At 45.7% G+C, this 21,532-nt stretch overlaps 1 protein-coding gene across 4 annotated transcripts in view; it reads left to right on the plus strand.

Moving 5' to 3' along the window:
- arhgef12a (Rho guanine nucleotide exchange factor (GEF) 12a) overlaps positions 1–20,936 on the plus strand; it is a 70,142-nt gene extending 49,206 nt beyond the window's left edge. For all 4 annotated transcript variants that reach the window (XM_024014255.2, XM_024014259.2, XM_024014258.2 and 1 more), the window contains 31 exons: positions 1,288–1,404; positions 1,661–1,798; positions 2,084–2,182; positions 2,463–2,573; positions 2,769–2,867; positions 3,602–3,644; positions 4,413–4,518; positions 4,756–4,893; positions 5,089–5,121; positions 6,102–6,216; positions 6,329–6,437; positions 6,758–6,976; positions 9,243–9,387; positions 9,686–9,718; positions 9,978–10,132; positions 11,825–11,971; positions 12,111–12,196; positions 12,950–13,075; positions 13,500–13,614; positions 14,500–14,600; positions 14,989–15,066; positions 15,357–15,432; positions 15,755–15,922; positions 16,229–16,316; positions 16,591–16,668; positions 16,798–16,892; positions 17,202–17,429; positions 17,649–17,897; positions 18,303–18,529; positions 19,758–19,833; positions 19,968–20,936. In XM_024014255.2, the coding sequence (XP_023870023.1) occupies positions 1,288–1,404; positions 1,661–1,798; positions 2,084–2,182; positions 2,463–2,573; positions 2,769–2,867; positions 3,602–3,644; positions 4,413–4,518; positions 4,756–4,893; positions 5,089–5,121; positions 6,102–6,216; positions 6,329–6,437; positions 6,758–6,976; positions 9,243–9,387; positions 9,686–9,718; positions 9,978–10,132; positions 11,825–11,971; positions 12,111–12,196; positions 12,950–13,075; positions 13,500–13,614; positions 14,500–14,600; positions 14,989–15,066; positions 15,357–15,432; positions 15,755–15,922; positions 16,229–16,316; positions 16,591–16,668; positions 16,798–16,892; positions 17,202–17,429; positions 17,649–17,897; positions 18,303–18,529; positions 19,758–19,833; positions 19,968–19,978 (3,609 nt within the window). In that variant the 3' untranslated portion in view covers positions 19,979–20,936. The remainder of the gene's footprint in view (positions 1–1,287; positions 1,405–1,660; positions 1,799–2,083; positions 2,183–2,462; positions 2,574–2,768; positions 2,868–3,601; positions 3,645–4,412; positions 4,519–4,755; positions 4,894–5,088; positions 5,122–6,101; positions 6,217–6,328; positions 6,438–6,757; positions 6,977–9,242; positions 9,388–9,685; positions 9,719–9,977; positions 10,133–11,824; positions 11,972–12,110; positions 12,197–12,949; positions 13,076–13,499; positions 13,615–14,499; positions 14,601–14,988; positions 15,067–15,356; positions 15,433–15,754; positions 15,923–16,228; positions 16,317–16,590; positions 16,669–16,797; positions 16,893–17,201; positions 17,430–17,648; positions 17,898–18,302; positions 18,530–19,757; positions 19,834–19,967) is intronic.
- Positions 20,937–21,532: the final 596 nt, after the last annotated feature.

The raw sequence follows: 21,532 nt of genomic DNA on the forward strand, positions 1-21,532 counted from the left end.
ACAGCCTTATTCTAAAATGGATTAAATTAAATAAAAAATCTTAACAATCTACACACAATACCCCATAATGACAAAGCAAAAACGGGTATAAAACATTTTAAAAAACGAAATGCCTTATTTACATAAGTATTCAGACCTTTTGCTCATCCTTGAGATCTTTCTACAACTTGATTGGAGTCCACATGTGGTAAATTCAATTGATTTGGACATGATTTGGAAAGGCACACACCTGTCTATATAAGGTCTCACGGTTGACAGTGCATGTCAGAGCAAAAAACATGCCATGAGGTCGAAGGAATTGTCTGTAGAGCTCCGTGACAGGATTGTGTCGAGGCACAGATCTGGGGAAGGGTACCAAGCATTGAAGGTCCCCAAGAACACAGTGGCCTCCATCATTCTTAAATGGAAGAAGTTTGGAACCACCAAGACTCTTCCTAGAGCCTGCAGCCCGGCCAAACTGAGCAATCAGTGGAGAAGGGCCTTGGTCCGGGAGGTGATCAATAACCTGATAGTCACTCTGACAGAGCTCCAGAGTTCCTCTATGGAAATGGGAGAACCTTCCAGAAGGACAACCGTGTCTGCAACACTCCACCAATCAGGCCTTTATGGTACAGTGGCCAGACGGAAGCCACTCCTCAGTAAAAGGCACATGACAGCCCGCTTGGAGTTTGCCAAAAGGCACCTAAAGGACTTTGACCATGATAAACTGATGAAACTCTTTGGCCTGAATGCTATGCGTCACGTCTGGAGGAAACTTGGCACCATCTCTACAGTGAAGAATGGTGGTGGCAGCATCATGCTGTGGGGATGTTTTTCAGCGGCAGGGACTGGGAGACTAGTCAGGATCGAGGGAAAGATTAATGGAGCAAAGTACAGAGAGATCCTTGATGAAAACCTGCTCCAAGAGCGCTCACGAACTCAGACCGAGGTGAAGGTTAACCTTCCAACAGGACAACGATCCTAAGCACACAACCAAGACAGCGCAGGAGTAGCTTCTGGCTATTGTAATATGTAGTATTAATAGCTAGTGTGACAATCTGTGAGTGCCATAATCAGTCCAATGAGTTTTCCCTGACTATGTAACCTGGCCCTAAGCAATGATATTTATAGGTAGTTTATCTGTGCGTGTTCTGCTCCATTTCTATAGACTGTGTGTGTGTTGAAATCATGACAATATAGATGTATGCTCAATGCTTCCAGTCAAACAAAATACTTGTTTGTTTTCGCTTTCAATTATGGGGAATATTTATATTTTCTGCGTGTGACTGACTGTGATTTAATTCTAAGGATGCCCTGCAATTGGGTGACGGAGATGACGGTAGCATGGTGGACATGGACCACACACCTTCCTCCAGGGGGGACAGTAGCAATGACCTCTCGTGGAGCAGCAGTACCATGTCCCCTGTAAGTGTTACTTTCAGTTTTGCACCTAGCAGACAGTACACTACAACACAAACCCGCAACCCACTGTTGTGTCCCAAACCTGGGTTCTGTTCAAGAGGACATGCAACCAATAAAGAAAACAAGTGTTTGTTATTGGACAGGTCCAGATAATCCCTCCCTGTTTCAGTTGAGTTTCTTCCATTTGGTTCCTAATGAACACCACCCAGGTCTAGCTAGATGAATGTTTGATAGCTTACCAAATGTTCTCCATTTGCAGGTTCTCCGCAGTTTTGCACCTGCCTCCCCAGAGAGCCTGTGCCAAAGAGACATGTTGTCCTACCACAGCCCAAAGAGCACGCCCCGAGACAGCTTCAACTCCTGCCACTCCCCCGACCCAGAAGACACTCCAGACTTGGTGAGATCGAGACCTGGCTCATGTTCATTAGGGCATGCAACTGAAAACATTTAAATGTTTTGCAACGTACCTGGACTATAAGTCCAGGTAGTCCCTCCCTGTTTCAGTAAATTTTCTTCCATTTGGTGTCTAATGAACATGACCCATGCCCTGCAGATGTGGAGCCAACTTCATTAAACACCCCTTTGATGGTATATGAGGTTGTTAGCTACTTCAGAGAACGGAGCAGTCAACGCTCAATGAGTGAGAGATATAAGAGCTGTGCTCCTCTCCCCACCCCTCCAGGACTCGCTGTCCCCCTCTGCTGTTAGCAGCCCTTCCTCACGCTTCGTCTCCCAGATCATCGGAGCTGAGGACGACTGCTTTGACTCTGATCAAGAACAGGTAGGCCCTAAATACATCCAAAATAAGGGGAAAAATATAACTTCTTTGCATTTTGAAAATTAAGATTGTAGGCTCCGATTATGGCCTATTGACCCAAATGTTTGTTTTTAACATTCATTACAAACACTGTGAAGCATACCAGGGTGCTGAAGTTTTTTGTCCAGATTTCTCTCCCCCTAAAAGGGTGAAAGACTGACAAGCCTCACTGAGGATTTTCTAACGAGGTCAAGCTAGCTCGTAACACACACACTCTGACACACACACACTGTGTGTATCTCAGGTCAATGGCCAGTGCAGCTGTTTCCAGAGCATGGAGCTGCTCAAGTCCAGACCTGCCCACCTGGCAGCGTTCCTGCATCACGTCGTCTCGCAGTTTGACCCTGCACCGCTGGTAAGAGTCCCTACACACACGCACACACACTCACCTGACCATGTTTGTGTTGTGACCAGTTACAGACAACAATAGAAGTTTATAAAAAATATTTAAAAAATACAGGGATGTCAGTGCAGTGCTGACACAAAGACATGATGGTGTAGAACATGTTTGTGTCACCTCTCATTGATCATGTGAAATGTTTCTATTCAGCTCTGCTACCTCTTCGCTGACCTGTGCAAGCAAACTAACTCCAAAGAAACCAGACGAGTGTTCATGGACTTCCACAACTTCTTCATCGACCGGGGAGCTGTGAGTTGAGTTGAACTAGCCTACATCTGGGCCCACATTCACCAAGAGTCTCAGAGTAGGAGTGCTGATCTAAGATCACATAACCCCTGTCCATATACTCATATTTAGTATGCTCTAAAAGGATAAATTGATCCTAGATCAGTGCTCCTATTCGGAGACTCTTTATGAATACGGGCCCTGTAGTCTCAAGTGGCTTTCATCCACAGTCACTACATGATCCCAGCTAGCTTTTATCCAAACTGCAGGCCCAAGCCAGCACAGACTTGCACAGTGCACTGTTGTTATGAAACAAACCCCACAGCGCTGTGGCAGAAGTCATGGTCTCCCCCACATCGGTTGTGATTAAACACCTACATCCCCTGACAGTGTTGGTATGATATGCAACACTAGTGTTACTATACAGCAGTGTGTTTGTTTGTTTGATTGGTTTATTCTGTCAGGAGTCCCCTCTCCCTGCAGTAATACATTTCTCCTCAGCTGGAGCCGTCATTTCTCTCATCCACTGTTCTGTTGACTCCCAATGCAATATATTGTAGTGCCTAAGACCAATAAGACCGCAGTACTTGAGGGACCCAGAGATTTTCTTCTGGCATACATTTAGGACTTCTTCTGCACTTGTCATTTTACTCTTTTTGTTAAATGTCAAGTATTTTTACTCTGGTGTTTCTGTTAGCCACATATAAACAAGTTTAGCTTTGTCAATGCCCATCTAAATGTGTTTTATTTTCATACAGAATTTAAAAGTAGCTGTTCCCGAGGCCATCTCCCTTGACCTTGGTGAGTATTTGTGACTTTGCTTTCATTTCCATTAGTTTCCCTGGCTGACAAATCCATGCCAAGTCACATCTGGGTATATTGAGGAATGACCATTGTTATCTAATGGAATGCTAAATAGAGCCAACTCAAGTTTCCTTACTTCAACGGTGTACTAGCAGCATTATCACAAAGCCTCAAAGTGTGTGGTTGGTTGTTTCACCAATCTAACAATAAATAAAAAATTGTCAGAGACTCCAGTCACCCAAGTTATAGACTGTTCCCTCTGATACCGCGCGGCAAGCGGTACCGGAGCACCAAGTCTAGGACCAAAAGGCTCCATAACAGCTTCTACTCCCAAGCCATAAGACTACTGAACAACTAATCAAATGACCACCCAGACTATTTACATTGCTGCTACTCGATGTTTATTATCTATGCATAGTCACTTTACAAATGACCTCGACTAACCTGTACCCCCGCACATGACTCGGTACCGGTACACCCTGCATATAGCCTCGTTATTATTATGTACATTTCTTGTTACTTTTTGATTGATTCGATTTTTACTTTCGTTTTTTTAGTAAATATTTTATTAACTCTATTTCTTGAACTGCATTGTTGGTTAAGGGCTTGTAAGTAAGCGTTTCATGGTATTCGGACCATGTGACAAATAAAATATGATTTGATTTAATACTACTGTCCCACATCAGTTGTTGAGAAATCAACGCTTAAGCTGTATTTTTGTGTCAACCTACTTCCTATCTGTGTTGTTGTGCGGTGGCCGTGCAGACCGGCGGAGGACGGAGCTGATCCCTGAGGAGCTGAACCGACAGTTAGTCCAGATGATGCAGGACACCCTGCTCCCTGACATCCAGAGGAACCTGGAGGACTTCAGGTCAGTCACCTTGCTCGTGCTCTTCCAAAATGTCTGCCTTTCCCATTGGTGCCTCTGTGTTAGTCATATGTAAAGATAGATGCAAGTGAGTCTTACTTGTAGACAGTGTAACTGTTTGTCTTTATAAGCTTTAAGTTATTATAATCCTGTTATAAGTATGCGATAAGTTGATGTAAGCATGTTATAAGTAAACCTACTGTAAGTGGGATCTGACACCGTGGTTTGTGGGGTGTGCAGGCAGAAGCGCAGTATGGGCCTAACCCTGGCGGAGGGGGAACTGGCCCGGCTGGACACGGAGCGCGTCAGAGACCGGGTAGCACTGGAGAGAGAACGCTCCTGTGCTGAAAACATCATCACCAAGATAGAGGATGTCCTGTAAGTAGCAACACTCACAGCGTTTCACATTGAGTTTTACTTGCTGACCCATTTGAATTGAGGCTGATAATATATTGATTGGAAGTCTACTACTTCTGTCTAATTGTTTGAGCTTCTTTTTGTACTCTCTGACATGTTAAAATCCTTTTCTGTGTAATATCATTTGTTCTAATGGAATTTCTTGACATATTTTAGGTTGACAACCCAATCCACAGAGGAGGAGAAATGGTGAGGGGATTCTCTTTTTGTTTATCCATTGGAAAGAACAGATATGAGCCCTACATATTTCACACTAGCCATTGATTTTAGTCCGTGTGATGTTTGGGGATTGTCAATGTAAGACTTTATGGTCACAGGCTGACTGGAGGACCGTGATCGTGTTCAGTAGGGCACAACGTAGCAAAACATTTTGCAGCCAGAAAAAAATTACTGTAATTGGACAAATTCATGTAGAACCTCCTTGTCCCACTGAACACAACCGATACTTACTTGTGGCTGTGAACACACAACATACTCAGTGCTCAATGTGGGGTGTTTTTTGTGTTTTTTTACTGCACACCCACACAGAACACTCCATCCTCTAAAGCTAGAGTTGGGAGCACAGACTTTTGAGCTTTTGGAAGGATGTGGTGAAGTGCACTGTACTCCTTGAGGGGTTTAAGACACTTTGGGACCTTGCAGACTCTTGGCCTTTCTAACCACTGTCTGTGTCATTGCTACTCAATGTCACACTGGAAACAAACCACCTAGTTTCAGTTCACTGCACAGAAAGAGGACAAGAGCATCATATTAGATGATTTTGAGGTTGAGCAGTTAACATTATAACAGAAGTCACGTTGTATATGTGGAGTATCTCTTTACCAGGGGGCAATCTAGCTACATGAGCTCTTGGCCAACCTCCTTTAATAACAAATGACATTTCTCTAGTTCGTTTAGATTCATAAGGGACTATTTCCGACGTTGTGCAACGACCTTATTTCAAATGCCATATGGTCCCGGCATATCCCAAATGATTAATGAATGGACACGACATCTTGCCCGCCGCCGTCACTCGTTTTCACAGCATATGGTCAAAGCCACGCTAAAGACACGTCAACATGTAGTTCACTTCAACTTCATCCCAATCTGTTCCATTGATAGAAAACCGAGAATATGGCAATTGAGCCTGGGTCTCTAAATCCGGAATCCTCATTGGTCTGTTGTTGCAGCACTACTATGCAGTATGTCATCCTCGCGTACATGAAGCACCTTGGAGTGAAAGTCAAAGAGCCACGGGGCCTAGAGTCCAAAAGGGTCCGCCTGAACTTCCTCCCCAAGATCAAGGTATGAGCCTACCCTTACACTGAACCCTCCGCTAAGCTAGCTCGGTTTATTAACCGTCACCCCCTGCTATATCTCTCTTACTGACTGATCATGTGATGTCTGTGATCAACAGAAGAGCGTCAAGACCGAGAAGGAGGGAGGGGAGGAGAAGGTAAAACGAACCAGGTTTCCCAGCATCCTCGGGCCTCAGCGCCGGCCCAGCCGCGTCGATCCCACGTCCAGTGAGTCTGTCTGCGTTATAAACAACACTTGGCTTTCATTTAGTAATTTAAGATAAACAACAGTGACCAACACTAGTATACTATAGGTCTCCCAATTTACTGAACCCCTGGAGAGGCATTAGTATTGGTAGATGGTTATCATCACCCACATTCAAAACAAATCATTGTGTTACTATGGAAAAAAGGAGGAGCAGCAGAGAAGTAAACAGATCCTATAGTATTGACTCCTGCTATACCTCTGTGTCTGTCTGTCTGTCTGTATGTGTGCTTCCTGCCTGTCTCTCTTACTGATTGTCTGCCTGTCTTGTCTGTGTGAGCAGTCGGCAAGGCCATGGACCTCAACAAGCCGCGGCCCCAGAAGCAGCTGTCCCAGCCCTGCCTGGGGGCCGTGGAGCACCTGGAGGCGGGTCGCCTGACGGCCAGTCAATCCAGCGAGGGCTCAGAGCTCACACATTCCTCCAATACCAACGCCACCTCGCCAACCAACAGCACCACCAACAGCCACGCCTCTGACGGAGGCAACAGAGACTCTGAGTTTGGTGCGGCCCTGAACTACCACATACTGTACAAGACTCTAGCTAGCACCTACTAAACTCTCTAGCTAGCACAATTCCCACATACTGAATTCTAAACCAAGTACCCTAGTCTCTAGACCACATACTATATCAAGCGCAAGCAACGCAAGACCAATTACGCTCCCCATAGTGTTTGAGGAGCACGGTTTGTCTGCGGCGCTCTCTAAATTCCTGAATCCCGACATCTCTGTAACTTTGTATTTGGTTTTATGTTCTAATTGTTAGCTGTCAATATTACCTATTATTTTTGGGTCATTGTAGCTGTAGTAGAGCTGGGCGATACAGTGCATTTGGAAAGTATTCAGACCCCTTCCCTTTTTTCTAAATGTTACATTACGGCCTTATTCCAAAATGGATTCAATAATTTTTATTTCAATCTACACACTGTACTCCATATTGACAAAGCAAAAACCGGTTTTTAGAAATGTTTGCAAATGTATTACAAATAAAAGAACAAATACCTTATTTACATAACTATTCAGACCCTTTGCTATGAGACTCGAAATTCCACTCAGGTGCATCTTGTTTCCATTGATCATCCTTGAGATGTTTCTTCAGCTTGATTGGAGTCTGTGGTAAATTCAATTGATTGGACATGATTTGGAAAGGCACCTGTCTATATAAGGTCCCACAGTTGACAGTGCATGTCAGCGCGAAAACCAAGCCATGAGGTCTAAGAAATTGTCCGTGGAGCTCCGAGGCAGGATTGTGTCGAGGCACAGATCTGGGGAAGTGTACCAACAAACGTCTGCAGAATTGAAGGTCCCCAAGAACACGGTGGCCTCCATCATTCTTAAATGAAAGACGTTTGGAAACACCAATACTCTTCCCAGAGCTGACCGCCCGACCAAACTGAGCAATCTGGGGAGAAGGGCCTTGGTCAGGGAGGTGACCAAGAACCCGATGGTCACTCTGACAGAGCTCTAGAGTTCCTCTGTGGAGATGGGAGAACCTTCTAGAAGGACAACCATCTCTGCAGCACTCCACAATCAAGCCTTTATGGTAGAATGGCCAGACGGAAGCCACTCTTTGGCCTGAATGCCAAGCGTCACGTCTGGAGGAAACCTGGCACCATCCCTACAGTGAAGCATGGTGGTGGCAGCATCATGCTGTGGGGATGTTTTTCAGCAGCAGGGACTGGGAGACTGGTCAGGACCGAGGGAAAGATGAACGCAGCAAAGTACAGAGAGATCATTGATGAAACCTGCTCCAGAGCAGGAAGGAGGGTTCACCTTCCACCAGGACAACCACCCTAAGCACACAGCCAAGACAACGCAGGAGTGGTTTCGGGACAAGTCTCTGAATGTCCTTAAGTGGCCCAGCCAAAGCATGGACTTGAACCCAATCGAACATCTCTGGAGAAACCAGAAAATAGCTGTGCATCAAACTCCCCATCCAACCTGAAAGAGCTTGAGAGGATCTGCAGAGAAGAATGGGATAAACTCCCCAAAATGCAGGTGTGCCAAGCTTGTTGCGTCATACCCAAGAAGACTCAAGGCTGTAATCACTGATGTAAATGTGATATTTCCGTTTTTTTTTCTTTGTAATAAATGTATAAAACCTGTTTTTGCTTTGTCATTATGGGGTATTGTGTGTAGATTGATGAGGGGGAAAAGATTAAATAATACATTTTAGAATAAGGATAAAGAATAAAGTCAAGGGGTCTGAATATTTTCCGAATGCACTGTATGTACCAAAATGGAGTGCTCGGCTCCACTCCACAGCGCATCAAAACTATACTGCACTACAGCCTACTCCGGTTGTAAAGTGGTGCCATGAACTGAATATTAAGAGAAATACATCATATATTCACAGGAAGTTATGACTCTCCTCTCTAACTAGAACGGTAGTTGCTTTGAAAACTGTCTTTTCCCCGCAATAGCAATTTGGCGCAACGGTCATATTCTTGTGTTTCTCAGAATGCATCTCTACATTCTCYATGTGCTGCCTGTCCCAGCGAAACGGGGACAGGCAGGTGCTTTCATATCAGGAGTCAACATAATGCATTGGCTATTACTGTCGACCAAATAATGGTTTTAGAACCATCTTCAGAAACATTGTGTAGCAAAATCACTGAAAATTACAGCTAAATGTTTCAATAAGAGGTTGGCAATTTTCGGTTTATCGTCCCGGCTCTAAGCTGTAGTAATGGTCTCCCCACCTGGCCTGATAGTTGTACAATGTAACTGATCTCTCTGTCTCTCGCTCTCCCTGTCTCTCTCCTCCTCAGTTCTGACCCCTAACTCTGCCTTCCTCAAACTGAGCGAGGGTCTTGGAGACCTGGACAGTCTACAGTACACTCCAAACACACACTTTGACTACAGCCTGAGCCCATACAGCCTGGACCAGCTGCAGGAGGAGGACAGGGAGAGCAGGTAAGATGGACCCCAAGCAGGCGAAAGCGTAAGGCTTATTGTCCCAGTCAAGAGTAGTGCACTTAAGAGGGAATAGGGTGCCATTTAGATATTTTCTTTAATCTACCCTCTATATATAACATGTAATTCCATTCCAGTAGATACAACTGTTTTTTCCAGGCCTGCCCTTGACTTTGTTTTATACCCCTATTGTGCACAGTTGTGTTAGTAGTTGTTTCATGCAGGCGGAGAACATCTTGATGAGTATGTGAAGCGTTGTCATTCAGGCCTCGTAGTTAATAGTATCCTCTTGTTACAGAATCCTTGAAGGAACACCCAAGTCTATCAGAAGGTGAGTGTTTTCTTTTTGACCTGACCTACTGCTATTTCTGATAAAGACAATGGTCAGATAGTTTTGAGTTAGTCTCCTAAACCTCTTCGGTCAAAATGTGGACTACCTTCTATCAAAAGTGACGTAGGCTATGGTTAGAAACCGTATGAGTTTTTAGCTATTTTCTAACAGCTTCTGTTATATTTCGTGACTGCATTTATCTTAGTCGGTGTATTTTAAGGTTGTAACCAGTGTCTAACTGCTGCTGCCTGTCTCCCAGGTTGGATGGCCTTGTTTCTACGGAGGTGCAGAGTGATGACGACCAAGGAGGCACGGACTCTGAGCACGACCCCCTCAACTGGCAGCAGCTGGTGGGACGTGAGGTCCTGGCTGGACTCAGGGCCCACGAGATCAAGAGACAGGAAGTCATTAACGGTAACTTCCTGTTCGAACTGTAACCCAGTCACCGTAATAGAAATAACTAGGACCCATGTAACCTGACCAGGAAAAACTCTGGGCCCTAGTGATTTGGCTTTGCATGATTAGGAAGTTCCCAAGGCCCTGTACATACTGTATGTCTGTGTTTTTAGTTATTCATTTTTTTAGTAGGCAGTTTATTGTTCAAAAGGAATAATTACTGTGTTTGACCCCTTACACTAGTGGGAATTGGCCTGTATGGATAGGGATACATTGAAACATTTCTTACAGAAGAAATATGGAAAGCATATGCTGGTATGCATGGTAGCAGCCAAAAGGGAACCGTTTGGAGATCATGAAAACATTATTAGACTGAAGCTGAGGATAAAACCGATAATCTGACACAAGACTGAATCCAAACGTTACACTGTTGATTTTATGTGAATTTTATATTTACTGTACTTTTCGCCGCATTTGTTGATAACAAAATCTGAAAATAATCTGGATACAGTCAGTGACAAGAATATTCATGGTAAATTTGGGGTAGGTTCAACATAAGACAACAAAAAAATGACATGGGTTTGAGTGAGAGGTCTAACTGGTGTCTCCAAGTTGCTACACACCTCTCCAAAGTGTGAACAGGTCCTATGTAATTTCAACTCAATGAATAGTCTTCAACTTTAAGGTGCCATTTTGAGCGTTCCTAGATGTGCCGTTGAGGAACTACAGTAAGCAGACGTGTAGTTGTTTTGTTTGGAACACAGCCCTGCATCCCCGCCTTCACACAATTACTGTTGTTGTTTACTCATTCCAAAAACGGTCCATTATAAATCGCAGTCGGGTCGGCATCATTTGAAAGCATGTTGTATTGTCAACATGGTTAGCTAAATTACAATCTTACGGTGTTAGGCTTTCACAAGTCAATTCAGAGATGCAGATTGTCATTTTGGTGCGCATAGAATAGAGTGCATTCAATTAAGTCTGAGGAAATCCACCAGAAATATTCATTTATGACGCCATGTCATCTTGTAACTGTACATCAAGCGTAGTGATCATAAACGTTGGCACTTAAATTAGTTTTATGATATGGAAATATGAAGTGCCCAGTTGGACTAACGGGTGCTTGGCTTGCTTGTATGACATCAAAGTGGTATTTATTATAATCCTCAACGTCTCATATTTCAAAATACATCGAGCCCTCTTTTATTTACAATATTTCCCTCACTCCGACAACAAAACATGTTTCCAAAGTATCGGGAGGGATGGGAGCAACTTCTTGTCGCTGTTGTGTTCAAGTTCAGAACCGCTGTGAGTAAAAAAAAAACTGCGCTGTGAAGCGGAGACCTTGAGCTGTGACGTCATGTATAGCATGTTACTGTATAGCCACCGCGTTCCCATTTAGGGGCTTATCAGTGTCCAAATCTGCTATTTTTAACCCGTATATAGGTATGAGTGTAAAGAGTTAAGTGCAATGAACAGACATACACTAACAGTGTAGGGTGTGGTAACCACTGCAAACTCAATCAAAGAAACTTTATTAATTTGTCACTTTTACAAATGCATCTTTCCTAGTAGGAACCTGGGCCAAAACCCCCGAAGAACAAGCTGAAGTAACCGTTTTCGTTATCACTGTTTATCGCTTATTTATGGTTGCCTAATGTAGTCATTCAGTCTACAATAGTGATGAGCGCTGTCGGTCTGTGTCTACAGAGCTGTTCTACACTGAGAGGGCCCACCTGCGGATGCTCAAAGTGCTGGACAACATCTTCTACCAGAAGCTCACCAGAGAGGGCATACTGCCTCCTGCCGACATCAAGAACATCTTCACCAACCTGGGGGACATTGTTCAACTGCATGGTACTTGCACGCATGGACATAAGCGAGCACACACACACACACACACACACACACACAGGCATGTACATGCACAACCACAAGCATGTACGCACACATACACACACAGAATGACCCTCTTACATTCCCTTTCATTTTTCAGTTTTGATATCTGAGCAAATGGCAGCAATCCGGAAAAGGAGTGAGACGTCCGTAATCGACCAAATAGGAGACGACTTGCTGTCCTGGGTGAGTACATCTCTTTTCTTTTTCTTTTGAAGCCTTTTCCCCGGCGGAATATGAATCATGTAATAATTGTGTTGCTGGAGAGAAGTCTTTCTCTCTCACGAACCACGAAAGCTGTGCTGTTGCCTGAAATTACTTTTCACTGCGGAATAAACATCCACTTTGTTTCATGGGATTGCTTATCTTTTTAATTGGCAATGAACTGGAGGGTGAAGATGGTCGCTGTGTTTTGCAGAATGGGGGTAAAATCGTTAAACGATAGTGTGGCACAGATGGACTGGCGGAACCCATCCACCAACCTGGTCCCAGATCTACACGTGCTTTAGCAAAAACCCCTCTGTCTATACATGTTTAATAACAATTCTTTGGATTTCTAAAGCGCTTTTCCAAATGCTCAAAGTGCTTCCATAGAAAGGGGAAACTCGCCTTATCCACCGCCAGTGTGAAGCACCCGCTCAGGCGGTGCACGGCAGCCAGTTGTGCCAGAACGCTCACCACACATCAGCTATCACGGGCGGAGACAACCATGAGAACCAACATAAAGCTATGACAGACTCATGACAGCAATGATAGTCAGAGGGAATTGGCTAAAGCATGTAGAGGCAGATTTAGAACCCCCCCCCCCCCTCTCCCCATCGATCTGGCACTGTGACACCACACACACACACACGCAAGGACCAAGGGCTTGGCTTGGCGGCAGGGAGTTGCCATGGCGACTGACCCCGATTCGCCTGGCTCGCCTGTGTTGTTTTCCAGTTCAGCGGGGGCGAGGAGGAGAAGATCAAGCAGGCGGTGGGCACGTTCTGCAGCAACCAGCCCTTCGCTCTGGAGCTCATCAAGAGCAGGCAGAAGAAGGACTCGCGCTTCACCTCCTTCATGCAGGTAAGTGGAGGAATGGAGGAGAGAAGAGGAGGAGATAAGGACAGGGGGGAGGGCAGCGTAGGTACTGGAGTGCACACACGGGGCTATTTGGCACTGCCTGTTACTTGAGGTTTAGGTCAGGTATTTGACTATGTAATCAACTTCTGCAGATTGTACAGTACAATGTATATGACAGGGAATGGGATGTATGAGGGAAGCTTGTGTAGTTCAATGGTAGCATTTGAAAATGATTTGTTCAAATTCATTTTAAGTAAATTAAACGTTGAAGTTGTAGAAAGTAACCATTCAAGATGTAGCTCTGTCACAGCCACAGTCACTGGTGGGCGAAGTATATACATGAGCGAGAAGGACACATCGTGCCTGTGTTGTTGCTCTTTTCATCATTCCTGTGGCCTTCTTACCTAACTTCACTGTGCTTTTGCAGGAGGCTGAGAGTAACCGACTGTGTCGAAGACTCCAACTGAAGGACATCATTCCTGTAGAGATGCAGAGGCTCACCAAGTACCCTCTCCTACTGGAGAACATCGCCAAGTACACAGGTAGGCCACACACACACACACACACTCCTATACCTCGTCTACTCTACTAAGCCAAGCTGCACTGTACTGGGCTGACTACACACCCACCATAGTTGCTGGAACCGTGCTAGTACAAGAATGTGAAAATACATACAAATACATTTATTTAACGAGGCAAGTCGGTTAAGAACAAATTCTTATTTTACAATGAAGGCCTACCGCGGCCAAACCCTCCCCTAACCCGGACGACACTGGGCCCCCATGCGCCGCCCTATGAGCCAGCACAGTACGGGTTGGTTGTGTTTGGTATGGTAATGTTGAAAGGGGACTAGACTCTGACAATGAGGTGATGGCACTGGGCTTGAAGCGGACTAGGCCATCACAGTGATGCAGGGCAGCGCGCTTACATCAGCGTTAATGATAGCAGTGTCCTTCCACTGTGGCGCTCCAGTGACCACCCTTTCTTTCTCTGTGTGTGTGTGTCAGTGCGCCTGTTGGTGTCAGTGCGCCTGTGTGTGTATGCGCGCCTGTGTGTGTTAGGAGCTGCCAGCCCGGCTCAAATTAAATCTGTGCTCTCGGTTAAACTGAGATGATTGTTTTGGCATTTTCCAAAGTCGGTAATGCACATTTTGGGAGATGTTCTCGCATTATTTGGGTCCCATCATTTTAAATCTTGGCTCTGGTTTAGTTCTCCCTCGCGGAAATATAATGCTCTAAACATAAAGTAGAACCAGCTGTTAAGGAATGTTAATGACCTCTACTCGGTCTTCATTTCCGAATATGATCGGCTGCTAATGGGAGCAGGAAAATATCCATTTGCTGGGCAGTACCCCACAGAGGTGGTTTTTTTCTCGTTTTTCTCCACAGAATCTTCATCACCCTTTCTCTCTTGTAATTTCATTCCAGATGACACCGTGGAGAAAGACAAGGTAAAGAAGGCAGGCGACTGCTGCAGGAAGATTCTCAACCACGTCAACCAAGCGGTGAAGGAGTCTGAAAACAAACAAGTAGGTGTGATTTAGCGTCATCTGGGAACGGCGGGTACGGAAGCACAGMCTATCCCCTCTGTCTCCCACATCTCCCCTGTCTCATTTCACCCCTGTTCTGCCTAGAAGGCTTCTCAGCCACTCTGAAATCTGTCCTCCCACTGTTCCTCTTAGAGCCAGCAGAGATGATGGCAGGTGATTTATTGCAGAGAGAATATGGGGTTTGTGTCTCTTGGTTAGTCTAATACTGCCTGTAGCAGCAGAGCATCCAGCTTACGGCTGTTTTTCTGTGTGCCTGTCTTTCTTTCTCTCTCTTTTTCTCCCCCTCTTGTTTGTTTTCTTTTTCTCTTTCGCTCTCTCTTTTGCCCACTTTTTCTCCCTCTTTCTTTCTCTCTCTTTCTTTCCACAGAGGCTGGAGGACTACCAGAGGCGGCTAGACCTCTCGTCTCTGAAGCAGACGGAGAACCCCATGATTACAGAGCTCAAGGTGAGGCGATCTATAAAGCATTTCTCAAAGCTTATTAGTCTGCAGACTACCCACAATTGACTTGAAGCAACATTTTTGCTTCAGTTTCTGCGAGGGAGCCACAGCAGTTATTAAAGGGGAAATGTTTTGTTTAAATGTCAGCTGGTGGTGCTTGAAATTGGACTAGGTCATGCAGCTCCATTCTTTGGCGTGGAAGAGTACCTGTTTCCAAAGTGAAAGCTAATGGGGATCTGACTAAACAAATAAACCCAGCTAATCTGACCTTTGACCTTAACTCCCTCCACACTCAGAACCTGGACCTGACCAAGAAGAAGATGGTCCACGAGGGACCACTGTCATGGAAGGTCAACAAGGACAAGACTATTGGTACGCTTACGACTTCGTCAGGCGTTTATGTGGATAAGTAGGGCCAGGAGGATTTTCCTGACCAATGTGATCCAACCGGGGGAAACTCTTGGCCCTAGTTGTACACTACAACTGCAGACAGGGCCCGAACTAATTCCATGTCAGGTCATGTGGTTAAGAAAAACTCCTGGCCCCTAAGACAAACCATATGATGTAATGGGAGAAATCACAAAACAAACACGATTCTCGCCTAATGAGATCTAATACTAATATAATTGTGACGTCTATGTCCATTGAAGTGTTCTATGTAATTCTGTGGTTAAATCCCCTCTTCTGGCCTCAGAGCTGTACACCCTGCTCCTGGAGGACATCCTGGTGCTGCTGCAGAAGCAGGACGAGCGGCTCGTCCTCAAGTGCCACAGCAAAAACCTGTCGGGCACCGCCGACACCAAGCACATCTTCAGCCCCATCATCAAGCTCAATGCGGTGCTGGTGCGCTCTGTGGCCACAGGTGAGTTACTATATAGATGCAATCATACTATTAGTTTCCCTGACAAAGATGGCCGCCCTGTAGTCATGCTTCCATGGAACGCCAATACCCATTCTAGTGTTCTATTGAAATCTGTTTGTTAGATCCAACCTTGTTAACACAATCACACCCTATGCCCCTATATAGTCCACGACTTTTACCAGAGCCCTATGTGGCAGCCCTATGTGACTATGGTCAAAAGTAGTGGATTATATGGGGAATAGGGTGTGATTTAGAGAAGCAGCCAGGAGTCTGACGCTGTTTTCCTGCTATTCTCTCTCCCAACAGACAACAAGTCGTTCTTTGTTCTCTCAATGTCGGACAACGGGGCACAGATCTACGAGCTGATGGCCCAGACCGTATCAGAGCAGAGAATGTGAGTCCTCCTGACACTGTGGTTTAGTCATTATAACCACTACTTAAAAACCCCATTAAAAGTTTACCTTAATTCACTGTAGGTAGAGAAGGTAGGAGTTGCCCCTAACCACTGATACAGGGTCAGATCTTTTTCTTACCTGTCTTAATGGTTAAGGTTAGCAATGCAGTTAGTTATCGGTTATCTGTTCCTAGGTCTGAGGTAAGGGACACTTTTATATCCACAGTCTACTCGCCTCTGTCTGCCTGTGAATTGTTATCCTCCCTCCATCCAGGTGGCAGCGGCAGATCACCCAGAGAGCGGACGCCATGAAAGTGAATCCGCACAGCGGCATCCACTTACCTCAAACGGAGTACGTTCCTCCTCTCAGTATAAAACGTCTTTGGTGTGTTTTGGTTTCATTCATCAGCAAATGTATTTCATGATGACCATGACCTTGCTTCTCCTGATACGGACTCTGTGTTCTTTCCCACCGTACCAGTGGAGAGCGAGACGGTGTGGAGATCATCGCTGCAGACGTAGCCCGACTCGGTAAGGACCCGGACCGCATCTCCTCTGGAAGCAGCCAGTCTATAGGTAACTAAACTAGCACCTCACCCGTGTTCCCCCGTCTAGAGTGATCAGTGTATTTGAGAGCTTTTCAGTAGCAGTTAGTGACATTGTGTAATGTGCAGTGGAGGCTGATATCGCTTTAGAATCGAGGACGGGCTTATTTCAATAGCTGGAATGGAATGTATGAAGCTGGCTTGATGTGTTTGATACTTTTCCATGTATTCCATTCCAGCTATTACGTTCCACCCACCACCAGCCTCCACTGGTAACATGCTTAAGTAGTATTTAGATTTGACCGAAATGCACGTAAAAGTGTCCTTGTTCTCTCCCCAGATAAAGAGTGCAGCGCTGCCTCTGGTGGCGTGATGCAGACCTCTCTCCCAGATGCCAACCCCTTTGTAGGACTCAAGCCCGAAGAGGAGGAGCCCAGCCGGGAGGAGGGGCCTTACGGGGATCCGGACCTTGCAGATAGGCTGCCCTTCCGCATGGCCGTAGACGGGCTCAGCGAATCGGACGGGCTGGGCTTCAGTCCTTCTAGGGCTGACGATGCCTTAAAGACATGTGAGTGAAAGGACATCTGCCTCAATCATCAAGACTTTTCTAGCCAGGAAAAACTCTAGTTAGAGTTATATGAACCCGGTCAGGCCGGTTGGTCAGGGATAGCGCTCCGCCCTAAACATACATTACTTATATAGATTTTATTTGGTGGGGAATCGATTCATCTCGAATCACACAGACTCCTCCATTGGTCTAACCGTATCTGTCCCCTCTCTCCTCTAGTGTCGGCGCTGAAGCAGGTCCTGGTGACCCAGCTCATGTTGCAGGAGGACGGCGAAGGCGCCGGGCGCTCCTCCTCGAGGGGCGGGCGTCTTCTCAGGACCACGTCCCTGAGGACCCCCGTGGACAGCCGTGCCCGGGTGGCTGTGCAGAAAGGCTCCGGGATGTGCACCCAGGCCAGCCACCCCGAGGACCCTGCTCAGGACCTGGTGTCTGGGGACACGGGTTTCTTTGAGTCCCCTGAGGATTATGGTGAGCTTGCGGTCGTGTGTGAGTGAGCGAGAGATTGCACATTTTTGTTCTAGCTCAGCACCAACACACCTGACTCAATCAACCAATCTCCCAGTCCTTGTGTTGAATAAGGAGAGTGTTAGTGCTGGAGAAGAACAGAAATAGGCACCCCTGTCACCTTTGGGTTCCCCAGTATTAAAGAACCCTGTGCTAGATAACTAGGTTTGAGGACCTCCAGTGCGTAGGTGTGCTGAACAGCAGGGACTCAGCTTGATCATATTCATTAGGGCACCTTGTAGCAAAACATTTTGTGACAAAAAACAAAAACAGGCGTTTTTTTTTTTTTCTTCCTATGGACAAGTTGTTTCAGTCCGTTTTCATCCCTTTGGTGCCTAATGAGTTGGGCCCTGTTGTTGCGTCTCCCAGCAGGGTACCTGGTCCTGGAGGGCTACGGGGGCTCGGGGGAGAGCAGCACGGACGATGACCTCCAGGCCACGGGGAAGCAGCTGAGCGCCTCGCGGGGCTGCGGGGCAGGAGACTCTGGGATCAGCCTGAGGTTCTCCTCTGCCTCACAGGCAGGCAGCATCTCCAGCTTCAGCCGACAGGTCCTGTCCCACATCCGCAACCTGCAAACCAACCTCAACCACCTCAAGGTACGCACACGTGGGTGGGATGGTTGGTTGGCTGACTGACTGACTGGTTGATTGGTTGACTGACTGCATGATTTGCTTACTGAATGGTTGGTTGGTTGACTAACTTTCGTGACTGACTGGTTGGTTGACTGGTTGACTGACTGACTGGTTGGTTGGTTGGTTGGTTGGTTGGTTGGTTGGTTGGTTGGTTGGTTGGTTGGTTGAGTGATTGACTGACTTACTGGTTGGTTGACTGGTTTATTGGTTGAATGACTGCTGGTTGGTTGGGTGGGTGGGTGGGTGGGTTACTGACTAGGTGACTGGTTGGTTGACTGTCTGACTGGTTTGGGGGGGGGTCTAAGCTAACATGGAATTGTTTTAAGATGGTCATTCCAAGGATCATTTAGCTATTTGATTTTAAGACCCCTTAAGATATGAAAAACAAAATATGAAACATTGACTTTGGCACTACTGCTATTAGCCGTTGAAACGCATTGAATAACAGATTCACTACATGGAACAACAGATGGTGGCAAAAAAATCTAAATTAGGTTTGTTGTAAAGTGTCTGTCCTATATCTGAGACCTATAAGAAAGATCAGGAAACTATTTAAATGTTGTTGTTTTACATGTTATTTATCCCCTTATTTTAGACACTAAACTATCTCCATATATACTTCCATGATTTTTCTTTTACTGGTACCGTGGACTTTCAGACAAGTCTTGTGAGGCTTGTGGGCGTCCTAGAGCAAAACGGAGGACACCACCAAGTCTCAGATGTCCACAGAGGGGTCATAGTGTGTAGCCCAAATTGTTTTGACACTACACACAGAAGTTGGTAGAATAGGCTGTACCGACTTCAGACGAGTCTTGTGGGCGTCCTAGAGCATCTCACTTTTCAATAGAGTGGTCATAATAATTTTGTACGCCAAACTGTTTGGACGCTGGAGACGTTTTCATGAGAACGTTTTTCGGGATGTCTCATGGTCTGACAAACACCACTCTAGCTCTGCCACCTTTCACCGCAGATGCGCAAGGGTGATATCGGCGGATGCAGTTGATTGAGATGCAGCCCATGTCTCTAGTTTAAATAGACAGATTTTTATGGAGATTTGTGTATTATGTTATTATGTCCGCGGGACAGTGAAATTGTAGGATAAGGGTTAATTAGTAACGTTGATTGTACATTTTACGTTCAAGCGTATCAAATCTGATTGCGGACTGTTCCCTGCTTGTCTGTTTTCTATCAGGAGGTAGAGGCCAAGTATCACAGTCTACTACGCCAGAGGCCGGCCAGGTCATCGACAGACACGGACATCAACAAAGGTAACATGGCTCTAGTCTTAGTGATTTCAGTGTCTGTGTTTATTAGAAAACCCATGAGCATGTGAGGCGTGACAGCTGAGTTATTGTTTAAGGTCTCACTGCCCTGGCCCTTTCTGTTATTATCTTGTTCCTAGATAAAAGATAGTTGTGGAACTTCAACCCCTTCCCCTCCCAGGCCCCTGCGTCAGGCCGTAAGGGAGACGGTGAAGATGGAAGGGTTGATTTCTTGCCTCCCTGCTGTCTCGTTGACCTGGATGTCCTCTTAGCTTGTCCACTCAACTGCTGAGTACCCTCTTCCTCCTCCCACCGTGGTTCTCCCCGAGAGACTGAGCATGAGCGAGAGACAGTTGGAGGAAGGGGGGTGTCTCTGGATTTCTCCTCCCGCCCTCTCCGTCAGCACAAGGCAATCAGGGATGAGGGACTGTCCCGAATCCAGCCCCCCCACCCCTGCGTGTCCCCACTCCAATTGCTGTGGGTCGCCCTGTGCCTCCCCTCCCATTTCTCTCTACTCCTATTCATCCCTGCAAGAAAGAGAACTATACCAAAATGTACAAAGCCGTGTGTTTAGGATATATATTAAACACACAAAAAGAAGCGACAAGTGAAAGGAACATTTTAAGATAATGTATTATGTTTTCATTTTTTTTATCCCATGATCTATTTATTTTTCTCTCTTGTGTTTTCCCATGTTGCTTGCTTGTTTTTCCGTGGGCCATTTCGACCTCCTTTTAGGCTGCTCCACCCATGTCGGTGGGCACACGATCCTATCCTTAACGAACACAGGAATAATACGAGTGGGCATAGAGTTGCACTTTGTGTGGAGCCCCCATAGGATGGTGTTTAAGCAGCATGGCAATGTCAGGGGCTCTGTCCTGATCCTCAGTGCATTTTTACAACTGGCTAAAACTCGTCCCTCCTACTTCTGTTGGTAATCATGTCCGGTTTCCCTCCCTGTGCCGCCCATGCTACTGCTGATGTGCCAGTGATCTGACAATTCTAGCTGATAATGTCATAAAGTTCACACACAAACTATCAAGTTGGAAGGTTATGCATAACTTGAATAAAAAATGCCATGACACATTTCTAAACCTAAACACGGTTTATTCCTTTAGTCCTGTTTTCTTTGCTTAGGGTTTTTCCCAATGTGGCTTTGTGGTCAGAAATGGGGATAGACTTGAAATGTTCTCACGTTCCCTTACTTCTAACCCTGTAGATATATCACTAAAACTATTTGATAAACAAGGAGACAAGATGGGACAGAAAGAAACACCAAGTTACTTGGACTGCAGGACGTACTGCCCTGTGGCTGTGGGTGTTTTTTCAGCACCATTTTCCGTCAGAGGGAGGTAACAATTGGAGGACAATGGAGTTAGCCTACTCATGAAATGTAGCCATCACAGTAAGTGTACAGCCTTTTTCACTACAGTTTTGCTCAATACTGACCAATCAGGTAGGTAGGTGAACAAAATAGTGCAGCCTATGAGTTTGACCATGCAGGAACATGTTGCTAAGCTTTTGTTAGGTAACTAAATTCGGTTATCCCATACACAGTAGTTTTCTATTTCTCAGATTTCAACTCAGCTTTTTTTTTTTTTTGTTACTATTACATGGAATGGAATGGATTCAGCAATACTATGACTTAATTAATCAATAACAAGGCAATTAGGTTGTCCTTTTCCTCCTATATGAAGATGCAGTC

The sequence above is a fragment of the Salvelinus sp. IW2-2015 genome, linkage group LG22, assembly GCF_002910315.2.
Source record: "Salvelinus sp. IW2-2015 linkage group LG22, ASM291031v2, whole genome shotgun sequence".
Taxonomy (NCBI): Eukaryota; Metazoa; Chordata; class Actinopteri; order Salmoniformes; family Salmonidae; genus Salvelinus; species Salvelinus sp. IW2-2015.